This window comes from Cicer arietinum, chromosome 5 (genome assembly GCF_000331145.2).
Source record: "Cicer arietinum cultivar CDC Frontier isolate Library 1 chromosome 5, Cicar.CDCFrontier_v2.0, whole genome shotgun sequence".
Lineage (NCBI taxonomy): Eukaryota > Viridiplantae > Streptophyta > Magnoliopsida > Fabales > Fabaceae > Cicer > Cicer arietinum.
In genome coordinates this window covers 2,069,639-2,082,092 of record NC_021164.2, presented here as the reverse complement: position 1 = coordinate 2,082,092, position 12,454 = coordinate 2,069,639, and the positions used below count along the sequence as shown (strand labels likewise).

Genomic DNA, 12,454 nt, shown 5'->3' with positions numbered 1-12,454 from the left:
TATAGTTTCATTTTAAAATAATCTTTTCATCCAACTTCCCTTACAAAAACTGTAACACCGTTAAACCTAAAAATAATTAAAATATAGCTTTATTTAACATAAACATAAACCCCCAATATAATTAAATTATAAAAAAAAAAAATTAACCCCAAATGTTCATTCTTCTTCCCTAAAAAATATTAAAATTAACAACTTCAAATTTTTTTTTTTTTTTGAAATTGTTGGTTCAAGTTTAGAGCATCAGCATTGACAAGTTAATTGAAAGATAACCGTATGTATTATATTATCAAAGATAACGACAATATTAAGATAATATCGACGAGTTTCTTTTGAAATTGTTGGTTCAACATTTTTTTCATTTTTGTCTTCTATAATAATCGTTTCATGGTCAATCCCGCTTTGGGGATTTATAGGTTGACCAAATTTTTCAAATTCAATCCGTTGATAATGCAAACAATTGGTTCACCATTTTAAACCAATTCCCAAACACTAGCTTCATTTTTTCCATTAATCGACGCAAAGAAAATTGAAGCTAATCAATAAAAAAAAAAACATTTATAATTTTTTACTACTATTCTATTTGAAACCCCAATTATGATTTACGTATGAGCATAGTTTTTTAGGAAAGAATAATGAAACATTTAAGGTTAATTTTTGGTTAAAAAATGTTATAGTTTATTATATTAGGAGTTTATGTTTAGATTAAAAAATTATGTTTTAATTATATTTAGGTTTAACAGTGTTACAGTTTTTGCAACGGAAGTTTGGTGAAATGACAATTTTAAAATGAAATTATATTTGCAAGGATGTAAACCAAACACAAATTTACGATGACCAAAATAAAAAAAAAGGTTATAATTGCAAGGACCAAATACATTTTTAAGCATAGATAAGGTCACACTTATGAGATCAAGTTGGCTTGGAAAAATTGAACTCAAGAGTGAAGGAGAACCCAAATATAAAACTTATAGATATTTCTAATAAGGTTCATAAAAAATGGAATGCTTAAATGAGTAAAATGAAGGTATACATGGCACATAGGGTTGCAACTGATATGGTTGATGAATCATTTAGAGAGCAATATATAAGATTGTATGATTATTGTCATGAATTATTAAAATTGAATCCAAATAGTATTGTTAAGTTATAAGTCCAAGCTACAATTTTGGAGGTAATTGATAAAGATTATGTGGACATGCCACATTTACCAAGTTTTCATCGCCTATATATGTGTTTCAATGGATGTAAAGAGAGTTTTTTATTTATTTGTAGACCAATTATTAGTCTTGATGGTTGTTTCCTTAAAGGGTATTACAGGGGTATGATTATTGATGTTGTGGATAAAGACTCAAATGACCAAATGTTTTCAATTGCTTTGGTTGTAATATTCATTTATGTTCAATTATTCATTTATGTTAATTTTGCTTGTTTATGTTGGGGACTGTTGCCGACAATGGATGAGCTATTTCGTGGGGTTAAACAAATATTTTTAGTAAGACACCTCTATAACAACTTCATAAAAAAAAAAACACTCAAGGAAAAAGCTTAAGGAATTGATGTGGAAGGCAGCCTAGTCAACATATCATCAAGCATGGGAAAGAGAAATAAAGGAGTTGAAGAAGGTTAATGAAGAGGCCTACAAATATTTGGCGAAGATTCCACCAAAGTTTTGGTCAAAGTCAATATTTAGTTTCAATTCTAAATGTGATGTGTTTGTCAACAATACGCCATAGACATTCAATAGTGTCATAGTTGAACCTATAAGGGAAACTTATAGTGACAATGCTGGAAGTCATCAAAAGGTACTTAATGGAAATGTGGGCAACAAATATAAATAGATTAGAAAGGTAACTTGTTTTGTTTTTCCATAAATCAATAAAAAAGTTAGAAAAGGAACAAGAATTTAAAAAAAAATGTGGATGTGTAGGTAATATTATGGTTATGTTTTTTTTTTTTTAATTCTTGTTATGTTATGATTGTTTTATCATAAGCATTTTGGCCGTGTGTGTTAATTATGTTATCTGTTAATTTTAGGTATATGTTTGTTCTTATTGAACAAGGTATGATAGTAAAAATATATTTGGAGTCAGTAACATCAACTACACATGAGAAAAATTTGTGGTATCACTAGAAAATAAAGAATATGCATACAAGAAGTGGATGCTTACTGTAATTCCCTGGTGCCATGTAATTTTCTAGAGAATAGTGTCATTTATGGTCCATTTAGGTTTAGAGATAGTCTTACTATAAATATGCATTTGTAACCACATTGAAATAAATTTGAAATGATTTATAATTTTCTCATGAGAATAGTGAGTGTGATGTGTCTTTTCTTCGAGTTATTGAATTATAACTTATTTGAATCTTATCAATGACTTCCTTACTATTGTGACGATTCCTCATTGGCTTACCAATCTTCTAGATTTTGGCGCCTTCCTTCTTCATCTTTTCAACATAATCCATGTTTGTTTCTTTCATCTTCTCAACATATTATAAAAGTCCACATTGCTTAGAAAAGTGATGGTTGATCAATATATAAGTGAGTGAACTCATAAACCCATTGTCTTGAGATTTTAGGTTAAGATGTGGTGTTTAATTCACTTGTATGGTTACTCTTGGTCCAATGTGGATGATCCCTCAGACTCCCCTCATGATCCAAAAAGGTATTGAAGTCGATGGTTACTAAAGGGACCAACTGCTTGTATCGAAAGTCTTCCCGACCAAGGTTAATGAAGCATCATGTCTCATTGATGTGCAAAGGTCAACATCGGTGCATGTGTATGTAGATGAAAAAACTTCTGCTTCAGGGGGAGCATAACAAAATAAATGGTATAGACTCACACTTGAGCGAAAGATTATTGTGTAACAAGTGTGAGTTATAAGTCCCACATTGCTTATAAAAATTATGGTTGTGCAATATATAAGTGAGGGAACTTATAAATTCATTGTCTTAAGATTTTGAGTTAAGATGTGGTATCCAAAAATCACAATTCAAATCGTTAATCATATTAGAAATTATGCAATAGATAAAAAATGAAATAGACATTTATTAAACTTTATTACATATATAAAAATTAAAATTTTAACTTTTTCAATTAAATTATACGACTTTTATGAATTTCAGTTATAATATTTTATCTAATATTTATCGCTATCCGTTCTAATTTATGAATTGCCGCTGCCCAACTAAGGGCCAACATATATGCTTCATACTTGTATGAACCAAGAATGCTAAAGTATGTTTCTCCGACTTGGCAAATTCATTGCATCCTACACAAAATCAACATCAATAAACATAATTCCACCTTAAAACTATCTTAATATAATAAAATATACTCTAAACCATATTTAGTTGAAATATAATAAAAATTAATAATTTAATAAAATTAATAATTTAATAAAATTAATAATTTAATAAAATTTATTCTCAAATGTTTGTATAATTATGTCTAACAAGTGTCAAATAATTCTTAAACAAGAGATCTTTATTTTTTTGACGTCCATACAATCAATTTCAAAATAAATTTACAAAAGTTAAATGACATGACAAAATAATATATTTTTAATTGAATGTGAATTACACTAAAAGTTAATAACATTTGAATCTATATTTTAAACCACAAAATTGATATTTATCAAAAAATGAAAATCTAAACTAATTGAACGATATTTAAAAAATAATATAGTTGAGGAAGATAAAATCAGATAATTGTTGTTTGTATTTGTTTTGTGGCAAACAACCTAGTGGTTAGTTAAGTGTAGACAAGTAAAAAATCATGATTTGGAACTTAAACCACACATATAGATATTCTTCCAGTTGTACTTACAAGATATCATTTTGTATTTTAAATCACTCAATTTGATTTATATAAATGTATAATTAATTGTTCTCTTTATCTCACAATGTTTAAAAAGAATGTTACTTTTAGTATACATTACAATTTTAATTGTACACTAGTTTAGGTTTTTTACATTAAAAACAATATTCATTTATTTAAATTAAAAAGTATATTGATTGATAACAACACACATACAAAATCACCATAATCGAAAAGGACGAATCTAGATTAATGATATAAAATAACAAAATATCTATAAATTTGATAAAATTAAAGTGCTTAGAATATTTGTATCTTCATATCTGCAACGTTGACGACACTGAAATCATTAATTGAATTTATCTGTGTTGAATCAAAATAAATTTGAACCAAATAAACACTACAACGAGACTGAAAAATCAAATGCCGCATTTAGTCGACGAGATAACAGAAAAATACAAAAAAAAAAATTGATTTATGTGAAAATCACTTATTTAGATAAAATGATAGAGAAAAAAAAAATGTATAAGAGTGATTTAAGACAAAAATAATCTTAAATTGCATCTCTTATATATTGAAAAACGTGAATACAAAAGAGAGGTGGAGAAGAGACGACGGCTAGACCTAATTTTAAAATTGAAGAGTTAATTTAGTAAAAAATATTATATTGCGTGCATTTCACTGGAATTATTACTTTCTATTTTATATTGATAGAGAATAATACATCGAAAACCAATGAAGATAATAATTTAGTAAAACCTCCCATTCTATTTATTTCATTATTTTTCCCCCTTCTAATTTATCATATTTTTTAATAATCTATATGAAATAGATAAATATAACGACTATTGCAAAATATAGAGAATATTATTTAATAGGAGTCTTTTTAATACTAATTATAAAAAAGTGATGTTGCCCTTATTTAGAGATTATTTATTACAGTTTTTTTGGAAAAAAAACTGATTCTACTTTTTGTTTGTTTACTGTAATAAAAATTTTGTTTTAATAGAATATTTAAAGTATATTTTAAATTACATTCTTATTTTGATTTATTTTAAATATAACAAACAAATAGAAATTTATAAAATTAATAATTTTTTATAAAATTTCATAAAATTAATAATTTATAAACAAACAAACAAACACATAATAATCTAACACAAATGTGATCGATTGACATAATACAAATGTGGTCAGAGATATAAATTAATTTTTTATTCAATGATTTAAAATTAATTAAAATAACCATTTGCTTTATTTTCTTAGGAAAAAAAAAAAAAAGAGCATATACTTAGTAGGGCATCGGAAATTGGGGGAATATATGAAGATCAAACCACACACACCATATCGCTAGCCATTCATTAATTTCATTACCATATCATATAGAGATTTGAGAGGATGGAGATTGGTGGGACCCACATATACCAGCTGTCACATTTTAATTTGCATTACCAGTGACGGTGGGGACTTTTCCAACCCTCACAAGGGTTTTTCTTTTTTCATTTTCTTTTTTGTTTTGTTTCGTTTCTCAAAACACTTCACAAAAACTCACACACACACACACACTCTTCCTTATCGCACTTCAGATTCAGGTTTCAAAATCTCTTCACTCTTCTTCTTTTTTCTTCTTAATTTCTATCTCGTTTTTTGATTTTCAATCATCGCAATTTAAATTTCGTCGATCTTTTTCTCTCAATTTGTTTTAATCTGCGAAATTTATCGTATAACCTAGATTTTGTTATTCGTTTCTTTCAGATATCTAATCTAAATTTCTTCACTCATGGCTTCAAATTCGCAAAAGGATTTTCCTGCTGGTATGTTTGTATAATTGATGATTATGATTTCGTTATTGGACTATTATTATAATTTTTGTTTTTACTATCGGTTTCGAAATTCGTACTCTGAATTTTCAATTGATGCTTCGTGATTGTGTTTGTTGTACATCGAAATCACTAGATGAATTACATTTTTTTTTCGAATTATATTATTGCATTGCGTAATTAGTCTTCTATGTGATTTTTTAGCTGTATTTATTTATTTATTTGTTTATTATATGGATATGGATATTAAAACGCGCAATACTTTAGAGTTTAGACACTTATCCTTTATACTTAGGGTGTACCACACGTAGCTACTGTTTTTTTTTATAATTAATTTAAAATTCGATAACACTTTACTAATTTTGCTATAGTCTTAAAATAGAGTTTGTTATTTGTTTATTAATTTGTTGAATTCAAAACTTTTGATACTTTTTATCTAATTTCTTTCATCTTCCGCATTGTCATTGTCAGAATAATAAGGGGAAGAATTATTTTCACCTTTTTACTTTATGAAGAAGTTTGGATGGGATTTGGATCCCGTGCTGTCACAACTGCATGCAGTTGTGCAATCAGCACATAGGGGCCGTCTGATAAAAATAAAAAATCTGATTTATTTCCAGACCGTCCAATCTTGACGGGACGGTCTCCGATGTGTTGACCTGTACGGGATCCAAATCCATTTGGATGTGGGCATGACATAGTAAATAAGAGATGCTGAGTTGACAGTTTGAAGTTGCTTTATTCTTTACATACTTTCTCTATAAAGTTTGGATTGATGAATGCTTACAAAAATGCTTATTGCACTTAGTATTATTATAAATAATAATTGCCTTATTATGTGATTCCTTGTGCTATTACACTGGGAAGCACTTATTTGAAAGTTCTATTTTGTTATATGCTTAATAGTATTTTTTTTCTTTGATTATTTATTCAGTTTAATCTTGTCCTCATCTTTTAGTGTGAGCATAGCTGCTATAGTTTCTTGAGTATTGCATGTGCTTTAATTTCCCATTTTTTGAGATTTTTTAGATGACAAAGCTGGTTCAGTAGAGAATAAAAATTCCAAAGATGAAGCATCCTCTAAAGCTACTCCTGGACCTGGGACTGGTTTTCCAGCCAACCCTTTTGATTTCTCAGCAATGAGTGGTCTGCTCAATGTAAGCCACTGTCTCCTTTCTTCTGTTATTTGCGTTATATGTGTGGTTTCTGCTGTATTCATTGATAATTAAGCCTTTTTAATTGTTAGTGATGTTAATTAATTTTGCATGTGCTTGATGGATAAGTACTTTTGTTTCTGTACACGCATGTTTTTACAAGTCCCGGTCATGCATTGAATTTGGTCCATTTGCAGCCTATGTCTGGACAATGATTCTAGGAATAGGTTTTATAAGGAAAAACTTCTTAACATTTTTCAGATGTCCTAACTGTTGGGGTGAGTGTTTGTACTTCGTAGTATTGTATATTCTATTCCTTCAAAGCTTTCCATATCATGATACTGGAGTAAGCTTTTTGTAGTTGCTGCCAATTTTGATAAGATTGTGGCAGATGGTATCATATGGCTGCTACCTTTGTATTTTAAGACTTATTTTCAATTCAGACTTGTTGAAGAGTTTAAGTTAGGTGACACATTTGATGACTTTTGAACTTATTATATAGTTGACCCGAGTCTTCACCTTTTCATTTTTCACTCACCAAGGAAGGAGCGTCATTTGTTAGTCGTACTATGAATTTCCAATATGTATTAGTATTTCATTATATAAACTTACAGATACTTAAATGTCATAGGATCCAAGTATCAAAGAATTGGCTGAACAAATAGCAAAAGATCCATCATTCAATCAGATGGCTGAACAGCTTCAGAAAACTTTGCATGGAGCAACACAGGAGGGTATCCCAAACTTTGATAATCAGCAATATTTTTCAACCATGCAACAGGTCATGCAGAATCCTAATTTTATGACCATGGCTGAGCGCCTGGGTAATGCATTGATGCAGGTATTTATAAATTTTCTTTTTTATGTATGTCAGTTATACAAATCTACTAGTTGTTAGAACTTAGAATGCATATGCTGTCCATCACAGGACCCATCTATGTCTTCCATGCTTGAAAGTTTTACCAATCCGTCAAATAAAGATCAACTTGAAGAGAGAATGGCACGCATCAAGGAAGATCCATCTTTGAAACATATTTTAGATGAGATAGAGACTGGTGGTCCCACTGCAATGATGAGGTTTAAATGCCAATTTTTTAAATCGTATTTCATTGTTTTGGCATTTCCATATTTTCCACCATAAGTTTTATGTAAATTTGCAAATAGTTTCTGAAGCAATTCTTTCCACGCAGATATTGGAATGATGAGGAGGTTTTGAAAAAGTTGGGACTAGCTATGGGCCTTCCAACTCCTGGAGATGCAGCTGCTTCTTCTGAAAATTCGGGGCCAGATGAGACAGAAGATGTGGGAAATGAAGATGAATCAATTGTTCATCAAACTGCTAGTGTTGGTGACGTCGAGGTATATATGACATAATGACTATTCACTTTATGGTTGAAGTCATTCAAATGAAACAATTAATGAAAAAAGTTTGCAGTTGTTCTTGAGCATGAAACTTTTTTGGGTAGAAGTGCAGATGTGGAACACATAAAAGTTGGGTTCAGTTTATGCTGAGTTTGAAGAAATGAAAATAGGCTTTGGGTGTAATGAATTGTCTTACAATTGGAATTGAAACTCTCGGTTTCTGCCTGAATCAAAATCTAGTAAATTAGTTATTAGTTTTCCAACTACCCTTCTATAAGCTTTTGGAAACAATGTACTGGGATCCCTTGGAATTCTAGCAGTTTAGCATCTAGAGTATGCGTTTTCTCTAACAAATTGGTTAGTAATAGCATCTCCTTTTGAGAAAAATATAACCCTTTTCCTTAGTTTGATCTGGCCTCTTCTATACCCAACAATGCCTAAGTTTATGAAGGTCCTTGGATTGAAAATGCCAATATAAATACCATTTTTCTTTTGAGGTTTGCAATGCAACTCTAGTCATCACCTGTGATAGTAATATGATCCACATAAACCTCAATGCAAGTATTATAGTACAACTAGGTTGTTGCCTTAAAAAATAATTTGACCTGCTGCAGCAGTCTTTTTTACCTTAAAATTAAGAAACAGCTTTACTGAATTTGTTGAAGCAAGATCTAGGAGATTTGAAACCATAAAATAAACCTTCTCAACTGACTTTATTCCAGACTCTCCCTGAATGACATATAAGAGGGTTTCTTCATACCGGTATAAAACACAATTTTTTGGGCATCTACATTACAGTGCAAGCCTACAAAGAGAGCTGGTTCTTTACATAGTATCAGAGGCTCTCATGAGTTCAGTCACTGTATTATATTTGAGCAGTTGCGAGTGATCTCATAAAAGCACAGTGTAAATGGGTTCATGACTTGTTGCCATATTGTTCTTAGATGAGTGTGGGGATGGTTTTAGACTGCTCTCTCTATTATGTGGTGCAGTCGGTTGGGCTTCAAAGTTTGTATTTTTAAGGGCATTTCATTGGCACAGTGGTTAATTTCTGAAACTAGGCTATTTGCTTCTATTTGTTGCAAAGAACAAGGTGCGGATGGAATTTTCTTGATAGACATGCTGAGAGATTGGGTAGCTTTGATCGATTGATGCTTTCTTTTTATTGCGGTTATTTTATTTCCCCTTCTTTATACTGTCTGGAATGTGGAGGGTAGCTTTGCAACAGAATTCCCACTATCTCTTGTTTTTTCATTTATCTATAAAACTTTGTTTTATATGCTTTTGGAGATGAATAATTTGGGTTTTTGATAAATCTTTTATGAATTATGTGGCTTAAAAATTAAAAACTTGACGAAACAAAAATGTATTTTTAACTGAACGGAAATTAACAAATTATTACAGCAGTTACATGTTTGCATTTTGTATGCTCTCGTGCAAAGGTTGTATGCTTTGTATTCTTTTGTAAGCTTTGAAGGAAAGGAAATTTAAACACAATTAATATTACTCCTCTCTTTAGTATTGATTTGGTTTTTAAGCTTCATCTATTTAGCTATTACTTTGTTAAATTCCGCCATTAGCTTAATATTTATCGGTATGATATGAAGAAACTTATGAGAGCTGAATATTTACACCATTCAAATAGGGCTTGAAAACTGTGCTAGCCTCTGGTGCTGATAAGGATGAAGAAGATTCAGAGGGAAGAACTGCTTTGCATTTTGCTTGTGGGTACGGTGAGGTATGCAGTATGCTAATATACTGAGAAATATTTTCTCATCTTTTCTTTATGATGCGTTCTTGTTTGTTTCTTAGAATCTATACATATTTTGGCTGGTGGCTTTTGTTTAGAACCATGATGGAAAACATATGAAGGATGTAATTGGTTTGTACAAATTCCACAGCTTTGTGGTTTCTTCCACCATGTTGAACCCAGACAACATTTATAGTTTGAGTTTCAATTCTTAAATCATTGTTAAAATTCAGCTAGGATGGCTTGGATTTGGCGACAAACATTAATGCACAAAATTTCGAACTGTCTGACTTCTCCTGGGTAATGGAGAAGCTATCCAGGAGATGAAGTCCAAGCAGCTCATTGTGTTGTGTGTATGGCTAGTTTGGAACCAGCTGCCTGTTGAATTTTGCACTTCAATATAAACTATCTTTGTTAATCATGGTTGTGTTTTTCCACTTTGGAGCACTTGGTTATCACAAGGAAATTTCTTATAAGTGCAGGAAATAACAGCTTTGTTTCTTTTTAATTGGAGGAAAGTTCTTCCTTTATTCGTAATTTTGTTTTCTTATGAAGTTTATTCTTTTAAATTACCAAAGTAAGTCTGTTTAAGTGCTACTGCTATGCCCATTTGGAATTAGAATATTAGATTCTAGCTTGGTTCTTTATAGTGTATATATGGCTTAACATGCTAGCACCATGCAGCCCTCTCTTTCTTCAAGAAGTGAAATATAGCTCAAATAATTAGAACCTTCTGGTTCTTCCAATGTATGGATTAAAATATGCTCCTGATATTATTCCAGGTGAAGTGTGCGCAAGTTCTCCTTGAGGCTGGAGCAAAAGTAGATGCGTTGGATAAGAACAAGAACACCGCTCTTCATTATGCAGCAGGTTATGGCAGGAAGGAATGTGTGGCCCTGCTCCTCGAAAACGGTGCTGCAGTGTAAGTAGTCTCTATTTAGTTTGCGTGTTTTGAAAGTCTTCAACAATGTAACCTAAATCATGTTGGAGTGTTGTCAAACAGCCGCTATAGCAGCGAAATTTGAACAGATCGCTATTGCTATGTGGTACGCTATTTGAACAGATAGCTGTTGTTGCGCGCAATAACATTGTAGCATAGCAGAATTAGAACAAACCACTATTTTTTACGATCTGCAATTGACAACACTGTCATGTAGTGATTTGTGCTTAATTTGATTTAGCTATTAGTTGTTTATTCTTATATGCTGTTCGATTTGCAGTACACTGCAGAATATGGATGGGAAAACTCCGATAGATGTTGCAAAGCTAAACAATCAAAATGATGTTCTTCAGTTGCTTGAGAAAGATGTTTTCCTGTAATTGCTAGGCATGATGACCAAAAAGAAAAGTGAAAACTGAGGGATAAAACAAAAGCTATTTATCTTTTGATTTCTTTGAATCGTTGTGTTAAACTAAGTGCTCGATCTTAGTCACCATAAATTTGTTATTTAATATGTAATGCATTTGTTTTTACACCGCGTGATTATTGAGATTAGTGACGTAATGGTTGCATATGGTATTCTAGTTTGACTGGTTTCATGTTCATCTAATAAAGAGATCCAGATCTAAAGTCATCATCAGTCTTAGATCTTCTAGGTATAATGTTGGAGGAAGATTTGATGTAGAATTGTCTGTTCAGTTAACAAAAATACCATAGAGGCCACTAATAGCAATGCTTGTTGTAGTTTTTATCGTTTGAAGGATGCTTCTATGATAATGACCAAACTTGAATAGTATATTAACTTCAAAAACATTTGGGAATTGATAAGTACTGTACCTGCAATTGGCCGCAGTCCAATTGATGAAGAGATAGGAGTTTCGAGGGAGAGAGAAAGACAATTTAAATAATATTCATCTGATTGAATTGAGAAGAGGGGAGACACGCAAAATATCTTAGATCTTTTTTTTTTTAGTCTAATTTGGGTGATTTTGAGGAGAGGGGATGAGGTTAAATAATTTATAAACTATTCAAAATAAAATAGACCCTTGATCTAATAACCCTTTGTGGACTCCCCTGTAAAACAGAAAGCAGGAGGGACTGTAACCATCCATTTCACTTACCAATATTCAATTCTACACGTTTTCTTCAAACTCCCCTTCTCTCTCTCTCTCTCTGATCATTCTGCAATACCCTCCTCCTCTTCTATAGTTGTCGCTCTAACCATGGCTTCTAGAGTTCATAAATTGTTAAATTTGTGTATCCACGAGCAAACATTTGTTGCCGTTGATTTAAGAATTATAAATGCAATGGTTGGATGTTATGATGGGAACATTGTTGTCATCTAGTATTTAACTTCTTGGATTTTCTAATCATATATACTTGTATTTAGCACTGCTTCTGCTTCTGCTTCTGCTTCTTGGTTATTACTAATTCGTTCATAATAGTCGAGTCATTTAATCGTTTCATGTGTATTAAAAAAATTATATAAATGAAAGAGCAAAATACTACTTTTAATAAATGATCTAATTAGTGTAATATCAATGTCTTAAATGTATAATAAAAGATATTGTCTTGAAAGTAATACAAATAATTTTAATTAAAGGATACAA

General features: G+C 30.9%; 1 protein-coding gene across 1 annotated transcript; it reads left to right on the top strand.

Moving 5' to 3' along the window:
- Window positions 1-5,164: 5,164 nt before the first annotated feature.
- On the top strand, window positions 5,165-11,377 carry LOC101510709 (ankyrin repeat domain-containing protein 2A-like). Its single transcript, XM_004499619.4, has 9 exons — window positions 5,165-5,410; window positions 5,574-5,632; window positions 6,668-6,795; window positions 7,424-7,633; window positions 7,721-7,869; window positions 7,983-8,151; window positions 9,800-9,892; window positions 10,687-10,826; window positions 11,125-11,377. The coding sequence occupies exons 2-9, from the start codon at window positions 5,599-5,601 to the stop codon at window positions 11,222-11,224; spliced, it is 1,023 nt and encodes a 340-aa protein (XP_004499676.1). The 5' UTR covers window positions 5,165-5,410; window positions 5,574-5,598; the 3' UTR covers window positions 11,225-11,377.
- The last annotated feature ends 1,077 nt before the right edge of the window (window positions 11,378-12,454 follow it).

Bases quoted from the DNA above. Each gene is read 5' to 3' on its own strand.
- LOC101510709 (XM_004499619.4), top strand. From the start codon at position 5,599: ATGGCTTCAAATTCGCAAAAGGATTTTCCTGCTG. The intron at 5,633-6,667 runs GTATGTTTGTAT...GAGATTTTTTAG, and splicing joins GCAAAAGGATTTTCCTGCTG to ATGACAAAGCTGGTTCAGTA. The intron at 8,152-9,799 runs GTATATATGACA...CCATTCAAATAG, and splicing joins CTAGTGTTGGTGACGTCGAG to GGCTTGAAAACTGTGCTAGC.